This window comes from Mytilus trossulus, chromosome 9 (genome assembly GCF_036588685.1).
Source record: "Mytilus trossulus isolate FHL-02 chromosome 9, PNRI_Mtr1.1.1.hap1, whole genome shotgun sequence".
Classification (NCBI taxonomy): Eukaryota; Metazoa; Mollusca; class Bivalvia; order Mytilida; family Mytilidae; genus Mytilus; species Mytilus trossulus.
Genome location: NC_086381.1, coordinates 68895575 through 68917087, shown reverse-complemented (window position 1 = coordinate 68917087; position 21513 = coordinate 68895575). Strand labels below are relative to the sequence as shown.

Here is a 21513-nt window from a genome sequence, read left to right as displayed (position 1 = left end):
GTGTCATTTTGGTCTTATGTGGATAGCTGTCTCATTGGCAATCATACCACATCTTCTTTTTTTTTTATATATTAAACAGTGAGTTAATGACAAATAGTTATTATTTGCATTCCAATCTAAAGATAAACGTTCTTTAGTATTTTTTATGCGTGTACAAATAACCGAAGCATATTTTATATCATGGAGCGCGATAGCATTTACAAGGCTTTCAACGTTGTAGTTTTTCCCACTTGAAACGTATTTTATTTAAAGACGATTGATATATGAATTTACCATTGTGCACGTAGTTACAGATTAAATCGTCGCCTTCGTCCTTGCTGCATTTTCTGCATGAAAAACTGTTGTACACCAACTTAAATTAGAATAAGAAAATTACAAGTGCATAATTGACAATACTGACACAAACAGGATAAACGAATATTGTTCCGACATAATCCCTTACTATTTATATTCACAGTGGCGGTTCCAGAACTTTTTTAAAAGGGGAGGTGGCGCTAACTGACCTAATAGGGCTCCATTCACGCTTCAGTGATTCCCCATATAATCAACAACTAGCTTTGATGAAACGCTAATGTCATAATGTCCAATACATATTTAAAGGGGAAACAAATTACAAAAGATAGACGTTACGCGCGATGTTCGTACCGTTCACGTTTTTTGTATGTTTTGTGGTTAAAACTGAGCTACAGGTGCAGAAAAAACGTATTTTGTATTAAACCTCTGATACTATTGTGCTTGATATAAATGTCTTTGTTCAATTATCTCCATTAAAACAATATAAAACGCATTTGGTCGAGTTGTTATGCATTTGATTATGGATTTTGGAATAATAATGGACTGTCCCGGGTAACATTTGACGACAAAAACTGAAGTATAAGACTTCTTTTCGACTTTTTTTTTGCATATTTTCATCATTTTTTTTTGTTTGCCGCGAATTGCCATGAAATGGCAACCCATTATGATATATTTGTTTGACGGCTTATTGCGTCTTATTCTGTTACGCCAGGCAAATCTGCAAGGTTTCATTGTGTCCCATCTTCATTTTCGAAACTGCTCTAACGAAAACAGTTAAAAAATGCGAATAAATGATGTCATCAGGTGAGAAAATGATATAGCTAGTATAATGTTGTTTTTCTGTAATTAATAAATTTCAAACGCAAAATCGGTCAAACACAAAAACAAAAAAGATTCAAAATTTTAAAATTTGGTGAATAAAATGTCACACGTTCATTTTTTGCAAAAACGTTGCGTACAGGCGTAATTAAAGTTAACTATGTTAAGTTTTGCACTTGATTATCGACAATCAAAGTCTTATATAGACATGTTATTTTTCTAATCTTTTCAAAATATCTTTTTTGGTCTCCATAGCATTCGAACTGTCCGAGAAAAATATGTTTGAAAATTGGTGAAAAAGATGTCACACGCATTAAATTTCTGACGGCGGCAACCTGACGTCGTTTCGAATAGCCAAAATAACAAAAAACGCACTACAATAGAAAGCGTTGATTTCATTTTTTTACACAGTGGAATTTTCAGCTCAGTAGCCATTACATGATCATCTTCGCTAGCGATCCAATTCTCTCCTCCACAGGAAAGAAGTGGATCGTAAACCTTAGCTAGCGAAGATGCTTTATGATTTAAAACACCCGTTTTTAATTTTCCGTTTATAATTTTTGAAATTATACAAAAACTAAGGTTTCAGCTCGCCCTAAGATGGACTTGGCTACATTGTATGTAGGTCTTTCGGGGGAAATAGTAATTTTAAATGTATACGTAGGTCTTTCGGGGAAACTACAAATTGTAAATGTATATTAAAAAGGTGAATTTGCAAGACATCAGTTAGAAGTTCATGATATACATAACATTATCTTTATGTATTTCACTGACAATTTTAAAAATATAATGGTTGACTCATGTTTGTTTAACATACAATGGCAATTATTTCATGCATAAAGAGGACGAAACAAATATAGATTCCGACCAAGAAACGTGGTTAGAGATTAAAAAGATATAAAAATACCCCAAAAGTGTGTCTTATATCATATATTTAAGTACCAAAAGAACAGTTACCATGATCTGTATAAAACAGACAAACATAAAACAATTGTAACGATAATAACACACTGACTGCAAATTCAATCAACACAAATATCACTTTAAAATCTGCAGGTGTATTCGGATGCTGCGGATGTTAAGTAGTTTTTACACTTTTAGTTGTTGCATGCCCATTATAACACATGTATATATTTTTTTAAAGAATTTTGAACTTGAGTACATACCTTGCTGGTGTATTGTTTGTGGACTGAAATCATTTGCACCTTGAAAGAAGAGCACACACAATCGATTATAGTCGACATGAACTTGTGACACATAATGCAGATTCACAATTTTTTATTTGTGTGAAACCAACCAGTTACTCACATTTCTTTTATAACACAAAAAAAGTCAATTGTATATATTGCATTCATGTTTCACCAGAATATGCTGTAATTTAATACTATTTTTGCTTGTATCAATTAATATTACTATGCAAGGGCCAACAGAATGGAAGAAAAATTGTGAACCCCATTCTCCATATTAAATTGATCTGCCTCTGTTAATTTATCGAGTTAATCATCCCGTATTCCATTACTGCAACTTTAAGGATTAGATTTATTAGGCCATAATAAATAATAGGTTTGTTTGCCCAAACGCTACCTACCCAGTTTTTTTTTGTAATCAAATGGGCAAATAGATTACTAAACATCTGATACTTCAATTTCTTTTTTTTTCAAAATGCCTACCTACCTACCCACTGTCTCAACCTTTGGGTAGGGTTTGGGCAAACCAAAATATTTTAAAGTGTGACCTTATGCATTTACTGAGGTTTCACATGTATCTAACAACTTACTGCTCCCACTGCCGCCACCGCTTCCACCAAATGTATTACTCAATCCTCCTTTTGCCATCTTTGCATTGAGACCAAGATTTGATCCACTCATGAAATTTCCAAACATTCCATTCATTGTCTGCGTTAGTTTACCAGTTGCAGAGCTTCCTACACCTAAACTTGCTGATCCTGAACCGGAACCAGATGTAGACCCAGTTTGAGACCCTGAGTTTTGACCTCCAAGATTAAGGTTTACACCACCAGTTTGGCCGCCTGAACCACTTGTCAAACTTCCGGTAACACTTCCAAGGGATCCAATATTAGCCTGCCCATGTACCCCACCAGAAACCTGACCATTTGTCACGTTTACATTGACACCGACGCTTCCTAAATAACCTAGATGTGCATTACTTTGTGCCCCGCCACTTAATTGTCCATTTGCAATGTTGACATTACCACCCATGCTTGCGTTTCCAAGATTTGCAGTTCCTTGAACACCGCCTGACACTTGTCCATTGTTATCTACTTTCATATTGCCACCGACGCTTCCTAAATGACCGATATTTGCATGACCTTGAACCCCACCACTAACATGTCCATTTGCCATGTTGACATTGCCGCTCAAACTTGCATTTCCAAGATTTGCAGTTCCATGAACACTGCCTGACACCTGTCCATTTTTGTCTACATTGATATTACCACCAACACTTCCAATAGAACCCAGTTGAGCCTGTCCATTCCCACCACCGCTTACTTTGCCGTTTTGATCGACATCCACATGCCCATTTACGCTACCTAACTTGCCCAAACTGGCCTGTCCATTCACACCTGTAGATACTTTGCCATTTTGGTCAACATCAACATGAGCTCCCACACTGCCAAGTGGACCTAAATTTGCATTTGCATCAACTCCAGTGCTGACCTTACCACTTTTATCTACATCAACATGAACTCCAGCGTGAGCTAGAGGACCAAGTTCTAACCCAACTTCACCACCGCCACTGACTTTACCGTTTTTATCTACGTTAACGTGACCTCCAACTTCGCCAACACCTAAGAAATTGACAGAAGCTTCTCCACCGCCACTGACTTTACCACTATTGTCAACATTCACGGCACCACCTAGACTACCAACAGCAGGAACGTCAACTTTTCCACCAGCGGTGACGCCACCCTTCCCAGCTGAGACATTAAACCCACCGAGGGGAGTGTCCACTTTGGCCTTGACACCATCCTTGTTGATACCTACACTACCGAGTGCTGTGTTGACATTTAGGCCATTTTTTCCTATCCCTGTACCACCGGCTAATGTGTCAACATTTAGGCCATCCTTCCCTACACTAACACCACCGACCGCAGTATCCACTTTTATTCCACCTTTTCCAATATCAATGTCTATCAAATGGGGTATGAAAAATCTTTTGTCTAAAATGTAAACAATCGAAAAATTGTTCTTTTTGTATTTTCAATAATTATAAATTATTTCAAGCATTTAATAGTTTTTAAGGATGCTTGTTTGCCCATATTAGAAGTTTTGCTTTGAATTTTTCTATACATCCATCCTAATAATGGTCATATTTCAATGTTTGCATGTATGAGTGTGAATACAGAATACAGAATGAAACGCTTATACTAGTACTAAAGAAAATGGAGAAAAAAAACTAGAGAATAGAAAAAAAATATATTAACGCTAAAATATAATTAACACGGAATAATGTGCAAATCATGAAAAGAATACAGAAAATTACATTTATTTTTTTGATACAGAAATAAAAATCACCTATTATGACCGTACTTCATTCAAAATTTGTGGTATTTCTTCGATCGTCTTTGTTTAAATTACACACAACTTTTTTCCCGAAATGAATGTTTCTTGACTGAATGTCTATTTAAGAATTGAATGCTCTTTTTTGTAAATTTATTGGGGTATCTTGTTTATTTGAGTCTTTGTGTTGATATATAATTTGTGAATATATAATAAATTAAAAACATAACTTTCGACTGCTTTATATGCTTTTAGATCTATTTTTCAATGAAAAAAAGCATTGTCATAGCTTTTTATCAAGTATGTAGTTCGTACTTGTAGTCCGAGATTACAGCCGTTGGACGTCAGAGTAATCTCGGACTACCACGGCCCCAGCTTGTCTGGCATAACAGCCGTTGGACGTCAGAGTAATCTCGGACTACCACGGCCCCAGCTTGTCTGGCATAACAGCCGTTGGACGTCAGAGTAATCTCGGACTATGTACTTGCAGATTTTAAAACTATACAAACGGCCGGCGTAAATGGTCAAAAAGATGTAGTTTAATTTATCCAGCGATTAAAATTTTCTTCTTTATTTCTAAGTTCAACTGTTTAACTGAAGAAAAGAATTGTGCCGAGGAACTTTTTAGTAATTCATCAATCGTTTTAACGACATTAACGACATTTCATGCTTCAAAACAATTTGTTTGCTATTATCTATAAATGAGCCAATAATTGTACATGTTAGTTTCGAACTACTTTACATGTACAATTTCACGCCAAAAAGAATTCTAACCATTAAGGGCATACCTTTTGTTGGACGAATTGTACGTACAGCACCAACACAGCTACCACCTGCCTTGACCTTTGAACTTGACAATGGAATTGCAATGATCTTTTAAAAAGTGAAAAAGTTATTTGAAAAAATTCGGAATGTTCTGCTTACTTTGAAATTGATTTAAGAAAATGCTTTTTTGCAGTACCATCTGTATATAAGATATTACCTAAACATTGAAGATAAACAAAATAATATCTATAACGAATGACGACATGTTTGTTCTTACTAGTATGTTATCTCGTTGACAATTTTCTTTAATAGACTGGGACGATTTAAAGCTACATATTAGACGTATAATGTACACGTAATGTGTAGTCATTGTTCTGTTGTTGGAAACTATATTTGACACCTAGATGATGTTGTGGGTTTTGTGTCTTTCGGTTGCTGCCTTATTGAAGTATCCTAGTACTTGCAGCTCTTTTAACTTGTTTGGTGCAAAGGATTAATCAAGCCATGCCTAATGATATACATGTATGTTTTTGTCATGATACGTAAGGTAAATATTGACCCAATGACACCGAAATTAACAACTATAGGTCACCATACGGCCTTCAACATTCAGCAAAGCCCATACCAGATAGTAAGCTGCTAGAATCTCATATAAAATTTACTGACCCCATATATAGCGTATTAGGTCACTAGCACACTATGTAACTAACATTATCTTACCTCCTATACATTTTCTAGGAATATGATTGGTTAATAGCGTCCGCGTGGAGACCGTGTATATTTTATATTAGGTTAGTAGGGAGGCGGGGCTTATATTTCATACACGGTTGGTAGCGATGTTACGTCCCTTTATATTCCAAATTAGGTTAGATGAGAGGCGGGGCTTATTTCATACACGGTTAGTAGTAGTTGTTACATGTACGTCCCTTAACACAAAATAAAGTATACAAGATGTGTTACAAGGCTACTATCAGACTAGTTGTATGTTACAAGTGAAAAAATACCATGTACACAAGGCGAGTCTATACTTTTTTGTTCACTTTGTCAAAGTCAACTTGTTCAGAAGAAGTTAACAAGTACACTTTCTGAAAGTCGGAATGTTTAGAAAATAACTAAACAAGTACACACAATCAAGTTAACAAGGTTGGATATAATGCAACATTACCACTTGTAACATAAATTGGATTTTTTTGTTTGATGTTTTTATGAAATAATTTGCTTAAAAAGTGTGGTGATGGAAAACCATGGTATATTATATGCAAATTAATGTTGTACCATACTTTGCTAATTAAATATGCAACCGCAACTAGAATTCAAAGGAAAAAAGGCGGAGCTTCAGCCATGGTATAACATATTCATGTTCATGTTATTCCATGGCTGAAGCTCCACCCTTTTTTAAAATGTATCCGCCTCTCAAATATTTAGGAAAGTGTTAAACGTACTAAAAGGTCAAGTTCTTCTGACATTTGTTTACATTTCATAACAAAAAGCAATACAATTATGTGTACCAAATCTTAAGAAACTTTTTTCAAACCATATAGGATTGTACGGAAGCCGATAAGGGCCATTCAAAAAAAATATTTTATGTCGTTAATTCGACATAGCTTGTCGTAATTTCGACATAACATGTCGTTATTACGACATCGCTATGTCGTAATTTCGACATAACATGTCGTTTTAACGACATCGCTATGTCGTAATTTCGACATATCATGTCGTAATAACGACATCACTATGTCGTTTTAACGACAAAGAACTTTACAATATAAATAAATATCTTTAACCAATGAATTCAATTAGCAACAGCTATGCAATTAACAAATATATATTTATTAAGCTTCATGTAATTTATTTAGCAATAAAATGCATTACATATGAAATTTGGAGTTTTACCAAGGGGGCTAATAATTAAAAAATAACACTGTCTGCCACACAGCATTTCGGGGACTCTCCCTCTAGTATCTTTCCTCCCTCTTTTATAGCTGACTATGCGGGGGCTTTTCTAATTATTGGGGGCATTATGATAACGTATAGTTGTTAATTTCTGTGTCATTTAGTCTCTTGGCAATCATCATACATATTCTTTTATATATAGCGATGTCGTTATTACGACATAGTCATGTCGTTATTACGACATGATATGTCGAAATTACGACATAGTGATGTCGTTTTAACGACATGATATGTCGAAATTACGACATAGTGATGTCGTTTTAACGACATGTTATGTCGAAATTACGACATAGCGATGTCGTAAGAACGACATGTTATGTCGAAATTACGACATGCTTTGTCGTAATTACGACATAAAATATTTTTTTTGAATGGCCCTTATCGGCTTCCGTAGGATTGTTACGAATTCCCCTAATTTTGGAAACAATTACTAAATGTTTCTTCTAAATTAAGTTGTGAAAAAAATGAAATGTCAAACTATCATTTCCTTTGCGAAGATCCAATTAAATTTCGATTTAAAAAAGGGGGTATCTATAGAAAAAGGAATAAATATCGGCTACAAATATCTGTGAAAAAACATGATTTTTTGCGATCAATTAGGAGAACGTACACTATCTACACTCCCTGGATCCGCTACTGTTAAATACAGTGTTTTATCATTAAAATTGTGTTTTAATAATTAATCTAATAATCGAATTAATAAAATGACGGAATAGAGCAGTTTGTACGAAAACTAGAAATGTATAAATATGCATTTTTCAATGAGATGAAAATTCTGTAAAATATGATTAATTTGTATGATACTTGAAAACAAAACAAAAAACAATTCTTACCGTCATTAGAATAATTATTTAATTCTTGTCCGACACTGGAATTCGATATTTTTGTTTACCTCAGTCTGATGACATTATGAAATTACTTGCGCAAACAACCATACACGGGGCGCAAAACTAAATAAAAATCGTGAAAATCTGACATGTTCTTTCCACAGGCGCTTGGGTCTATGATACCGATTTTTTTTTTTTTTTATTAAAATATTCAATTTTCTATTTTATAATACATATCTATCAATTCTGTGCATGTATCACCTAGTTTCGAGTGATTTAAACGATTTAAAGAAAATTGAATATTTTAATAAAAAAAAAAAAAAAAAAAAAAAATCTGTATCATAGACCCAAGCGCCTGTGGTTCTTTCCTTTTTTGCAAATTCAGGGGTTCTATTACACGAAATACACAGAAGATCAGACACGAGGCGCAAAAGTGACTTGCGCGAGCTTCCATTTCATTGGATAAAACTGTAACGTGATCAATTTCCAATATTGGTTGAAGGTCTTGAAGCTGTCAATCATTTTATCTATATGACAAATTTTATATACCATGTGTCTTACTCATTAACATATTTAAACAAACTCATCCTTCGGATTCGTTTGTTTAAATATGTTAACTCGTAAAAACCATGGTATATATAGTACTTATTTATGTCAACAAGTTGAGCTGAGAACTCACCGGTTCAACTCGTGACTATTATAAGCTTCCATACCAAAGAGACAACAGTCCGAGCTGAAAACAAACTATTAGTGTTTATATCTAACACCGCCCTAAAGGACCCTAAAGGACGTTCATTATTCATTTTTCATTATTCAAAATTTAATTAAGAATAATGTTCACTATTCAACGTTTATTAATGAAATGTGAATAATGAAATAGTCCATATTTTAGTATTCAAGTTGAAAAGTAAATAATGAAATAGAAAAAAATATATTTTGACTGTGACACTATATCCCGTATTTCTGAATTCGTCAATTTTTGATTTTTCTTCGTAAGTTTCGGAGAATAAACTAGGTGAGTTCCCGAACCATTTCAACAGAAATTCCAATCTGCGGCGCAGAGTTCATATCCGTTCCATACATACTCCACAATACTGCGTCGGTTGTCAGTTTGTTTTCGATCTATGAGTTTGACTGTTCCTGTGGTATATTTCGCCCATCTTTTATGCCCTTGGGGTTGAAGACATATTTAAACAATGCAATCCAAATATACACACAATGCAAAAAATACAATATTTTAAACATCATATATATAGAGTAGTAAAACTAATAATATTTATCAATATGCAGGTGTTATGTCTCCTTCCCTCTGTGCAAATTACTTTTTACTGAACGGAACAGTTGGCTAAATAATATCAAATAAAGATTGAAATAATTGTAATCATATGTTTCAGACAATTTCAAGAATTCTGGACATACATTAATTATGTGCTTTTTCAGGCTGATTACGTAGAGATTTATCAATTTAACATTTTAAGAAAAAAAGTGGGTTTCATCTTCAACCCTCAATTTTTATTACAATGTTTACATATTTTATTTCTCTTTAAATTCTTTTATTTCTACTCCTCTTTATTTCCAAGAAACGGTGATTTAATTGCATTTAGCAATATCCTTTAACTTTACTTTCCGCCATATAGATGATGTTCTCTCACTTAATAATTCTTAATTCGGTGACTATGTTGAACGCATCTATCCCATCTAACTAGAGGATACAACTAACTGATACAGTTAAGTCGGTCTCATATTTTGACTTACATCTAAAAATTGAAAAAGGGTCTCGGTTGAAAACAAAAAAATACGTTAAAAGAGATAATTTCAGCTTCCCAATTATGAACTTTCCATTTCTAAGTAGTAACATTCCAGCCGCGCCTGCATACGAAGTATATATATATCTCCCAATTGATACGATATTCCGTATATTCATGATTTCCTTGATAGAGGGTTGCTGCTCATAAAGAAGCTATAAAACGAAGAATTCCAAATGGTGAAATTGAAATCATCCCTTTGTAAAATTTTACGAGCTGGTTGACCGTTATGGTCATGAACGTGACCTACCGAATTATACTATTTACCGGGTTTGTAATAACATGTGCAGCACGACGGGTGCTACATGTGGAGCAGGATCTGCTTACCCTTCCGGAGCACCTGAGATCACTCCCAGTTTTTGGTGGTGTTCGTGTTGCTCAGTCTTTAGTTTTCAATTTCTTTCTTTTTTAATATGATATAACGTGTCGTTTTTGTCATAATGCTCACTAGAGGGGTAACGGAGGATCTAAGGATCTAAATGCAAAATGCCAATAAAATACTCGTGGAAATTACAATATTGAATAAATCATTATGAATATTTTTAATAACTGCTGCGATTTTTCAGCTCTTAATTTCAGATATACCTTATACGTCATTCTCCCGGGAGGGGGTGTACTGGCTATCCTTTCTGGTATAACTGTGTCGACAGCACTTGCCAAATCATATCCTGTTCTAACCAGAAAACATTGAGAAACATACCCTGTTCTAAACAGAAATATTGAAAAACATCCGAATACACGCTTAGAAAATGTATCCAGTTCTAGACTATAAAAAGAGATGCTGTTCTAGACCCGGGTTCTAGACAGTATCTTACACAGTTGAATAAGTAATCATGTTCTAGACACATACTTTGTTTTAAAAAAGACCAGCAAAGCATTAAAAAGCAACCCGTTCTAACCAGCAGGAAATGAAAACTGGATCCAGTTCTAACCATGCAGCAGGACATAAAAAAGCGACCCTGTTCTGCGGCACACTCATACCACTAAAAATATTGGAAGTACACCCCCGCCCCGGCGTCATTTGAAAGCTTATCAACAGAGAAACAAAAGGTAGATAGTCGATATGTTCTGCAATGCCTATATATTAGAGGAGTTTCGGAGGACCACCTGTCAGCTCCAAATCACACTTTCATACCCTGACCAATTGAAAGCTTACATGAAAAAATAAAATAAAATGGTTATAATCAACAAGTGTCGAAATGCCCATTAGCGTGGTTATGGGGTTAAATGCCAAATACGCATGAACTTAAAGAAGTATATAGGATCTCATTGGCTAACCCACTTATTTGGAAGTTGATATAAATGTGTTTGTGTGACAGTGGAATATGTGGTTTCATCATAACATATCTTGTGTTTTCTTTCAAATCTAATCATACAAATAGTGCATATAATGCAACCATAAAAAGTGTTGATGTTGCAAACATTAACATATATATTTATGAGTGACATAAACATCGGTGTATTAAAGATAAATGACGCAGGACGATATAGGAATTTCAATATTTCTTTTTGTGAAAAAAAATTTGGTTGATAATCAACCACTTTTAAAGCTAAAACAACTTTTAAATCCTAAATCTGAGCTTTTGACAGAAATTGGTGACTTTATAAAGCAATCATTAGAATTGCGAAAATGAGGTCCATGTCCATCAAAGGCTACATTAATTACCCTTTATAACTATGTTTTTTTTTATGTTTATATTTGTAATTCTTCACTGTCTGTATTAAATGTTGTATTTGTGTTTGCTTGACCCATATGGGTGTATTTTTGCAAATAAAATTATTATATATAGGGAATCACTGAAGCATGACTTGAACGGGCCCCGTCTTTGCCAGTCAGTGGGTCCAAACTTTATATGGAAATTTCTGGATCCGCCAGTGAAGGTAGGTTCTATAGGCATATCTATTTCATTTCTAATCTATATGATCTGTGATTTTTGTATTCAGTGCACAAAGAGATTTAGTATTACACCTTCCCTGTTTTGCACACGCACACGGCAAATGTTATCTTAACTTTGTTTGATTTTCTTTATCTAAATGCTGACCCCATGTGTTTCTGTTCTCATGAAGTCATATACAAAAGCTTTAATGAAAGTCCGTGGCTTACTAAGCTTATTGTAGGTGCAACAATTTAAAGAAAAATTATAGTGTCTTTTACAAAACCGGCTTGAAATGGTTTGGCATCACGACTTAAAGTTCAGTAACTCATGTCTGTTCCTGTATTTGTCGCCATTACTAGTATGTCAAAATATTTATGAAGTTCAGGAGTTGTAAACTAGAGGCTCTAAAGAGCCTGTGTCGTTCACCTTGGTCTATGTGCATATTAAACAAAGGACACAGATGGATTCATGAAAAAATAATGTTTTGATGCTGATGACGTTTTGTAGATATTACATTACTGAACACTTGCTGTTAACAATATATCTTTATATAATGCACTTTATCCAGTAGTTAGAGAGAAAAACATGTTGTAAAATTTTACCAACATAAAATTGTTAAAATTGACTAAAAAGGGTAATAACTCCTTTAAAGGGGTCAACTGAACGTTTTGCTCATGTTGGCTCATTTGAAGATCTTACTTTGCTGAACATTAATGCTGCTCACAGCTTATCTCTATCTATAATCATATTCAAGAAAATAACCAAAAACGACAAAATGTCATTAAAATTACCAATTCAAGGGCGGCAACCCATTTACCGGTTTTCAAATTTATCTGCAAATTTCAGGGCAGATGGATCTTGACTTGATTAACCATATCACCCCATGTCAGATTTGCCCTAAATGCTTAGGTTTCAGAGTTATAAGCCAAAATCTACATTTTACCCCTATGTTCTATGTTTAGCCATGGTGGCCATTTTGGTTGGCTGACCGGGTCATCGGACACATTTTTGGGACAGGCGGTTGTGTTAACATACTAGTATGACGAGGTTCTCAACATAGGACAGGCGTTTGAGTTAACATATGACGAGATTCTCGACTTAGAACAGGCATTTGGGTTAACATATGACGAGTTTCTCGACTTAGGACAGGCCTTCGGGTTAACATATGACAAGATTCTCGGCTTAGGACAGGCCTTTGGGTAAACATATGACGAGATTCTCGACTTAGGACAGGCGTTTGTGTTAACATATGACGAGGTTCTCGACTTAGGACAGGCGTTTGTGTTTACATATGACGAGGTTCTCGACTTAGGACAGGCCTTTGGGTAAACATATGACGAGATTCTCGACTTAGGACAGGCCTTGGGTAAACATATGACGAGATTCTCGACTTAGGACAGGCGTTTGTGTTAACATATGACGAGGTTCTCGACTTAGGACAGGCCTTTGGGTAAACATATGACGAGATTCTCGACTTAGGACAGGCGTTTGTGTTTACATATGACGAGGTTCTCGACTTAGGACAGGCGTTTGTGTTTACATATGACGAGGTTCTCGACTTAGGACAGCCTTTGGGTAAACATATGACGAGATTCTCGACTTAGGACAGGCCTTTGGGTAAACATATGACGAGATTCTCGACTTAGGACAGGCGTTTGTGTTAACATATGACGAGGTTCTCGACTTAGGACAGGCCTTTGGGTAAACATATGACGAGATTCTCGACTTAGGACAGGCGTTTGTGTTTACATATGACGAGGTTCTCGACTTAGGACAGGCGTTTGTGTTAACATATGACGAGGTTCTCGACTTAGGACAGGCGTTTGTGTTTACATATGACGAGGTTCTCGACTTAGGACAGGCGTTTGTGTTAACATATGACGAGATTCTCGACTTAGGACAGGCGTTTGTGTTTACATATGACGAGGTTCTCGACTTAGGACAGGCGTTTGTGTTTACATATGACGAGGTTCTCGACTTAGGACAGGCGTTTGTGTTTACATATGACGAGGTTCTCGACTTAGGACAGGCCTTTGGGTAAACATATGACGAGATTCTCGACTTAGGACAGGCGTTTGTGTTAACATATGACGAGGTTCTCGACTTAGGACAGGCGTTTGTGTTTACATATGACGAGGTTCTCGACTTAGGACAGGCGTTTGTGTTAACATATGACGAGATTCTCGACTTAGGACAGGCGTTTGTGTTTACATATGACGAGGTTCTCGACTTAGGACAGGCGTTTGTGTTAACATATGACGAGGTTCCCGATTTGGATTTGGAAAGGGCGCACGAACATGCACATGTGTATGAACGTGCGACGAGGTGTTCGACTATACACAGGAGTCATAGAGACATTATGATTATGTATTGTGGGCGACACACAATTAGTAGAGAAAGTTTCTGATTAAACTTTCAGACAATTTCATTCTTAATACAACAGACAATGTGCTTTGATTTGCATTCTTAAAGATTTTTTTATATGTGTTAATTTTTAATCGAAAATTGTGAGAAAAACTATGCAAAAAGAGAAATAAAAAAAATACTGAACTTCGAGTAAAATCCAATCGAAAAGTTTCTGATCACATGGCAAAATCAATTGACAAAAAAAAATATCAAACGAATGGGCAACAACCGCATATTCCAGACTTGGTAAAGACATTTTCAAATGTAGAAAATGGTGGATTGAACCTGGTTTTACAGCGCTAAACCTCTCACTTGTACGACAGTCGTCAAATTTAGTAATATTGATAATGATGCGTGGACAAAACAAACAGACACAATCGGTAAAAAGGTAAAAAATAATATTATTATTATACTTCACGTTAAAATGCCATATTTAGATTGGCTAATACGAGGGTGTCATTTTACTCTATCACACAGCTGAGAGGGTGACAATTTTTTTGAATGTTACCCTCTCGTCTCAACCAATCAAAAATCGACAATTTAAAGGACAATGGATTGAATTTACATCCAGTAGTTGAATACAATGCTTAAGTTTGACGTTTTGGATCAAATTTTATTATTTAACTGTCAAAATAAAAAAAAACAACATCTTGTTGTTTATTTCTAATACTCGTAACGTTGTTATGTACGTGACGTCAAAGAAAATCCTTTTGAAATAAAATTTATCTGTAAAAGACAAAAATGGTAGAACGTTCAGTATAATAAATTAAATAACACATAGCTGAGAGGGTGATAGAGCAGATTGGTACCCCTTGAAAAAGCATTGTCAACCTTGGCTTCGCCGCGGTTGACAATGTTTTCTCGGGGTACCAATCTGCTCTATCACCCTCTCAGCTATGTGTTATTTATATAATGTTTATCGGTTTACTGATAATACAGGTTTAATAAAATTTATAATTCCGTATTCTTTATCGAGTCCCCCCTTTAATCTTTACAATGGACCTTTGACGTTCTACACAATCAACAAGATGTGTGTGTAGAAGCCATAAATGTCCCTTTGGCAGCAAGAGGGTTAAGGCGAGGGAAATTTATTCTCAAGACTGGTATTTTTCGAAAATACCCCTCAAGAACATGATATATCTGTTTAATTACACCGAATGATTATGTTCAAAAACGCATTGATGATCGTGACGTTAGAAGCGTCAAGTCGGATAGAGTATTTTTTTGGCAAATACCACGCCAGAGAGGGTAAAACAGGCATATCCTTTTGGCAAATACCCCGGCGGCGTTAAAAATGAACGATATTCTATGGCAAGTCGTTTTGCTATTTATTCTTACTTCAAGATATCTCATAAACTTTATAAGATATCTTATATAGTTTATAAGATATCTTATATAGTTTATAAGATATCTTATATAGTTTATAAGATATCTCATAAAGTTTAAAAGATATTTCATATAATTTATCAGATATCTTATATAATTTTATTTTTATAAGAAATCTCATATGTCATATAAGAAATCTCCTAAAGTTTATAAGATATCTCATTAAGTTTATAAGATATCTTATCTATTCTATTAAACGAGAAGACCTCATTTTTGGTGTCGCTTCTCTTCCTTCCACAATAAATCAATCAGCATGCCTCTGTGTCCTATAGGTAACATGCATAGTCGCATTTGTCATCTATTCTTATGATTATTCAGATTGAGTTATTTTGGGAGAAAAACGACAAAACAGGAGTCCGGATATGATTCCGTCATCAGACTGACTTTTAGTCATAGATAAGACTTCTTGTTTGAAACATGCACAAATACAACTAATCGTATGATAGATAACAAAAATGGAAAATAGATAAGCCAATCAGAGCGTTCTCTATATCACGGTGTTTAGATCGCAAGAACCACAACTGTTATACCTCCTTAGAGAGGACAATTATTTTTCGCGTTTACCTACATGTAAACAACGAGTACTCTAATATATAGAGACTCTCTGTATTCTGTCTACTGTTTTTTTTTTATAATGTTTACTATTTCAGGGGTCATACCAGTTGCATTTATATTAAAAAAAGTAAAACATGTGACACAAGTACAACCAATCGTAGAGCGTTCTCCATATCGTTGTGTTTAGATCGCAAAAATACTTCCTTAGAGAGGACAAATATTTTTCGCGTCTATCTACATGTAAACTACGAATATATTACTTTAAAATATAGAGACTCTCTTTATTCTGTCAGGGAATTTCTATGTTAGTATAGAAAGTCCCTGATTCTGTTTACTGTTTTCTTTGAAATGTTGACTATTTAAGGGGTCATACCACTTGCATATATATTAAAATAAATAAAACATGCTCAACTTCATCTTAAACTACCTCGACCAAAAACTAAGGACGAGACGGAAGAACGGACGACCGAACGAACAAAACGAACGCACGGATCCACATACTAGAAAACATAATGCCCATAATTGGGGCATAACAATTTATTGTTAAAAGGGAAAATAGTGATTTGGTAAAAATGAAAGTAAGGTAGAGATTAGAGGGAGGCAGGACCTTTTTCGGGGAGTCGGGATCGGGTGTTTTTTAGCTCGGGATTTGGGGATTGATCATTACGAGATCCGGGAATATATTTTTTTGATTTCGGGATATTAATTTCTTTAAATTCTGCATCTCGGGATTTCATGGTTTTAAGGCTGGGATTTCGTGATCAGGACCCCTCCGATCGACAACCCCTCAAATAAGCCTTAGTTGGTATTAGTTATTTATACATCATGATTCAAATCCTACCATTGGCATGTTAATAAGGCTTTCCAAAAAAAATTACTGATGGATTGCAGAGACATATATACACACATGTGTATATATGTCTCTGTGGATTGTAATAGAAGTATATTTTTAAGACTAATAAGGGTATATATATATAAGCAGATACATTTATTTCATGTTTGAAACGGTTCAAATTTTTAATTTGATTTGACTTTTACCAAAAGAAGCATTGTTGCAAAGGAGAAGAATTGTGGTCGTAGGCCAGAAACACGAATATAATTGAATTTAACAGAAATAAAACAAATATCGGACTTTGGAAAAAAGGAGATACCTTTTATGTAATTCTCCATACATAATATCTTTTACAAAAAATCATCCTACAACAGTTCACAAGCTGTATATGCCCGCGATTTCGCGGGTGTGTTCTAGTATAGTTTATAAGATGTTTTATATAGTTTATAAGATATCTTATATAGTTTATAAGATATCTTATATAGTTTATAAGATTTCTTATTTAGTTTATAAGATATCTTATATAGTTTATAAGATATCTTATAACCTTTATAAGATATCTCCTAAAGTTTATATGATATCTTATAAAGTATATGAGATATCGTATAACCAACTTTTATATAAGATATCTTATATAATGTATAGTTTATAAGATATCTTATATAGTTTATGAGCTGTCTTATAAAGACAATTATAAAAGATATCTGATAAACTATATAAGATATCTTATAAACTTTAGGAGATATCTAATAAACTTTAGGAAATATCTTATAAACTATAGGAGATATCTTATAAACAAAATAAGATATCTCCTATAATATATAAGATATCTCATATAATTTTATTATTCTGAGATATCTTAGATATTATATGAGATATCGTATATATTATATAAGATATATCTTATATACTTTATAAGATATCTTCTAAAGTTTATAAGATATCTTCTAAAGTTTATAAGATATCTTATAAAGTATATGAGATATCTTATTAACAATTTTTATATAAGATATCTTATATAGTTTATAAGATATCTTATATAGTTTATAAGATATCTTATATAGGTTATGAGAAATCTTTAAAGACAATTATATATAATAGGAGATATCTTGAAATTCGAATAAATAGTAAAACGGCTTGCCATAATATTCATTTGATAACAGTGAATTGGTGGAAAATACTCTGGCTATCAACCAATCAAAACCCAGGATTCTTACATAAGGTGTACTTATTTTTAATATCTATATTATCAGTCCTTGTTTAGGACAAAGTCACATGTATGATAACAATGACGTTAGTTCGTTTTTCAGTTACGGTCTATTGTAACTTTTAAGTGCTAATAGTATGTCTGTAAAATGTGTCAACTTTATTATTATGTTATCTTAATTTCTTAATTGGTAACCTGTTTACATTGTCTTTTTTTATATTTCAGTCGGAATCAGCCTTTTGAACTGACACCATCCGTTCATAAAAGTGAAAATAAAAATCCATACTGAAAGTGAAAGTCGTTTGGAGTCGCTCTTCCAGTCTGTGAGTTAGTTCTGCCAGTTGGGTTATATTCATTAGACAGGGGACCAGTCTTCGAAATGTTCTCATTAAGAATGGTTTATTCACATCTCTATAATCATTGATAATTTCACGTTGATGATATTTTAATGACGTGAAGTTTCGCATTCTTTTCATTCAAACCGCCACTGCATCCTAATAAGACATAGCCGCGATGATCGATGGCAAGACATCTTGGTGTGCGATTGATATCCAGTTTCCCCAAACTTTGTTTTTCTAAACATCGGCCTGAAGTATTAAGAATGTGTAACGTGAGGCTAGCAGCATCACATAAAATAACTCGATTCGTTTCTGTGACTACTACGTCACTAGGAGTAAAGGTTCCTTGGTCAGACGATACGGGATCTTTATAAATGAATTTAACTGCGGCATTATCGTCCCCGCTTAAAATAATTAGTCTTCCATTACCATTTCTTCGTTTGTCTATCACGTAAATATTTCTTGACTTGTCTGAAGTTACTTTGGTTGGTGTAGAGTCGTCCTCGAAAAGTAGTTTTTTGTTGTTGTCTACTCTGTAGGTTTTTGTGTGTTCTCCGTTCAGGTTCATCACAATTATCTTTTTTTCCCCTGTGAAAACATTATCTTCCGTGGCACCAACGATAACTTTGCCATCTCTAGTTATATGCAGAGCAGCGGTTGTTTTTAATGGCGCAACGCTGTACTTAGTTTTAACGATTTTTTTGTCAGCAGAAAATGTGCGGAGAACAGACTGTCCGGTCGATAATAAAAGGTCTCCGGACGGCATAACTGCCATACTATCAAGATTAACAACAAAATCGTTTATTTTCTCTAATGTTCCATTGAGAATTTTCACATGGTTGAGTTTTCCTTCGAAAACATCTGTTTGTTTTGCATTCATAAGTATAGAACCATCTAAACATTCAATATTATCGATGGACGAAAGTTTCGATTCATAACTTTCCAATACATTGAACGAGATACTGGTAGGAATATTCTGTTCTTCAACATTTTTAAGAATACCATAAAGTGGTTCTATACCGCACTGTGTTACTTTTCCTGGACTAAATTCTGGTAAGGAATCAAATGTCGGCTGGAGGTCTATCCCTACGTCAAAACTCATGTGCGTCCTCGCAGCTTCGAACACGGCGCTTTTATTTTTAGAATCGACAATATTTGTGATACTGTTGTTCCTTGTTTCCAATTCGATTCCGTGTTTTTTTATCTTTTTCTCTTCGTCTTCAATGTCATTTTTTATTGCCTCCCATTTTCTACTAAGTTCGTGTAACAGCTTGTTTGTGTGTGCGTCAATTGCATCTTTTAAAGTCTTGCCTTGTCTTTGAATATTCTGCACTTCCGTTTCAAGTTTTGAATAACCACTTTGCTTTATTGACCCTAATGTATTTTGATGTCTAAACAAGTCGACAATGATCTCTTGGTATTTAGAACTTCGAGCTTTCAATTTGTAAAGAGAAAATGTGCAACCGGAATCTATATCAATTATGTGATGGTCCCTATGGGGTTGCGAAACGCACATTGTGCAGACGACATATTCGCACTGCTTACAAAAACCACATGCGCGCTGACGATGGAGTTCACAGTTAACAATACTATCATACCTTTGGTCAGTTGAACCGGTTATCTCTATATCCACAATTGTGTGCTGGTTATTCAAGTTTAATTCGTTCACTCGGTGTAGCATACAACAATTCATACACATAAACAAATTACATGTCAGACATCTACCCTTGATAGGACTTTGTTCCGCACATCCTTGACACGAAATTGCAAATTCTTGAAACGAGCCAGCCATTGTAACGTCTACTTCTAATAATTCCTTAACCTTTTAGAAATAAAAATAATTCTTTTCCAGTTTATCTTCACTGCTAACGCCAATTTACATGACCTGTTTTCTAGTAATTCAACACTTTAAGAAAATGTATATTTGGAAAACCTACCGGTAGTTGATAGGAAATTTGTATGTACATGTATATATATATATACATTTACCTGTGCCTCGTCCAACTTATGATCGGTTTAATAAAATTATTACATTTAAAAGTAAATAAATTTCAATTTCAAAATGTTGGAGAAACGTGACTAAACCAAATATTTATTGAAATTTATTTACTTTTAAATGGGTTTAGTCACGTTTCTCCAAGATATCAAGATACAGTCCTTAAGAGGACCCCATAATCCCTAATGTTATTTTAGTCTAATTACTAAATGTTGGAGAAACGTGACCACACCATTTCGACATATCATGTCGTTATATCGACATCACTATGTCGTAATTTCGACATATCATGTCGTAATAACGACATATCATGTCGTAATAACGACATCACTATGTCGTTTTAACGACTTGCTATGTCGTAATAACGACATCGCTATATTTAAAAGAATATGTATTATGATTGGCAAGAGACTAAATGACAAAGAATTAACAATTATACGTCATCATAATGTCCCCGATAATTATTAAAGCCCCCGCATGGTCAGCTATAAAAGAGGGAAGATAGCTACCAGAGGGAGAGTCCCAGAAATGGTGTATGGCAGACAGTGTTATTATTCAATTATTAGCTCCCTTGGTAAACTCCAAATTTCATATTTAATGTATTCTATTGTTAAACAATTTACATGAAGCTTAATAAGTATATATTTGTTAATTGCATAGCTTTTGCTATTTGAATTCATTGGTTAAAGATATTTATTTATATTGTAAAGTTTAATATTTGCATCGTCGCAAATTCTTTGGTTACCTTCTGAGATACCTTCAGTAAGAAACTTATATATGTTATAGATACCATTTTCGGTTAACATGGCCCATAGTGCCAGGGCTGTATAGTCAGACAAAGTCGTTTAGATTAACAAGTTACCGGTCGTAGAATAGCTATGCAGTCACACATGTTGAAAGAATGAAATGTGAAATTATTAGAGGACTGAAAA

At 34.4% G+C, this 21513-nt stretch overlaps 2 protein-coding genes across 2 annotated transcripts; both read right to left on the bottom strand.

Annotated features, from left to right (window-relative positions):
- Nucleotides 1-273: 273 nt before the first annotated feature.
- LOC134684906 (uncharacterized PE-PGRS family protein PE_PGRS54-like) lies at nt 274-10581 on the bottom strand. Its single transcript, XM_063544223.1, has 5 exons — nt 10570-10581; nt 5423-5507; nt 2891-4294; nt 2280-2318; nt 274-352 (listed from the first exon to the last, which is right to left on the bottom strand). Exons 1-5 carry the CDS (start codon nt 10579-10581, stop codon nt 288-290), a joined length of 1605 nt encoding a protein of 534 aa, XP_063400293.1. The 3' UTR covers nt 274-287.
- Nucleotides 10582-18676: 8095 nt separating this feature from the next.
- Nucleotides 18677-20101, bottom strand: LOC134684905 (uncharacterized). The gene has a single exon (XM_063544222.1). The coding sequence runs from the start codon at nt 20099-20101 to the stop codon at nt 18677-18679; it is 1425 nt and encodes a 474-aa protein (XP_063400292.1).
- Between the last annotated feature and the right edge of the window lie 1412 nt (nt 20102-21513).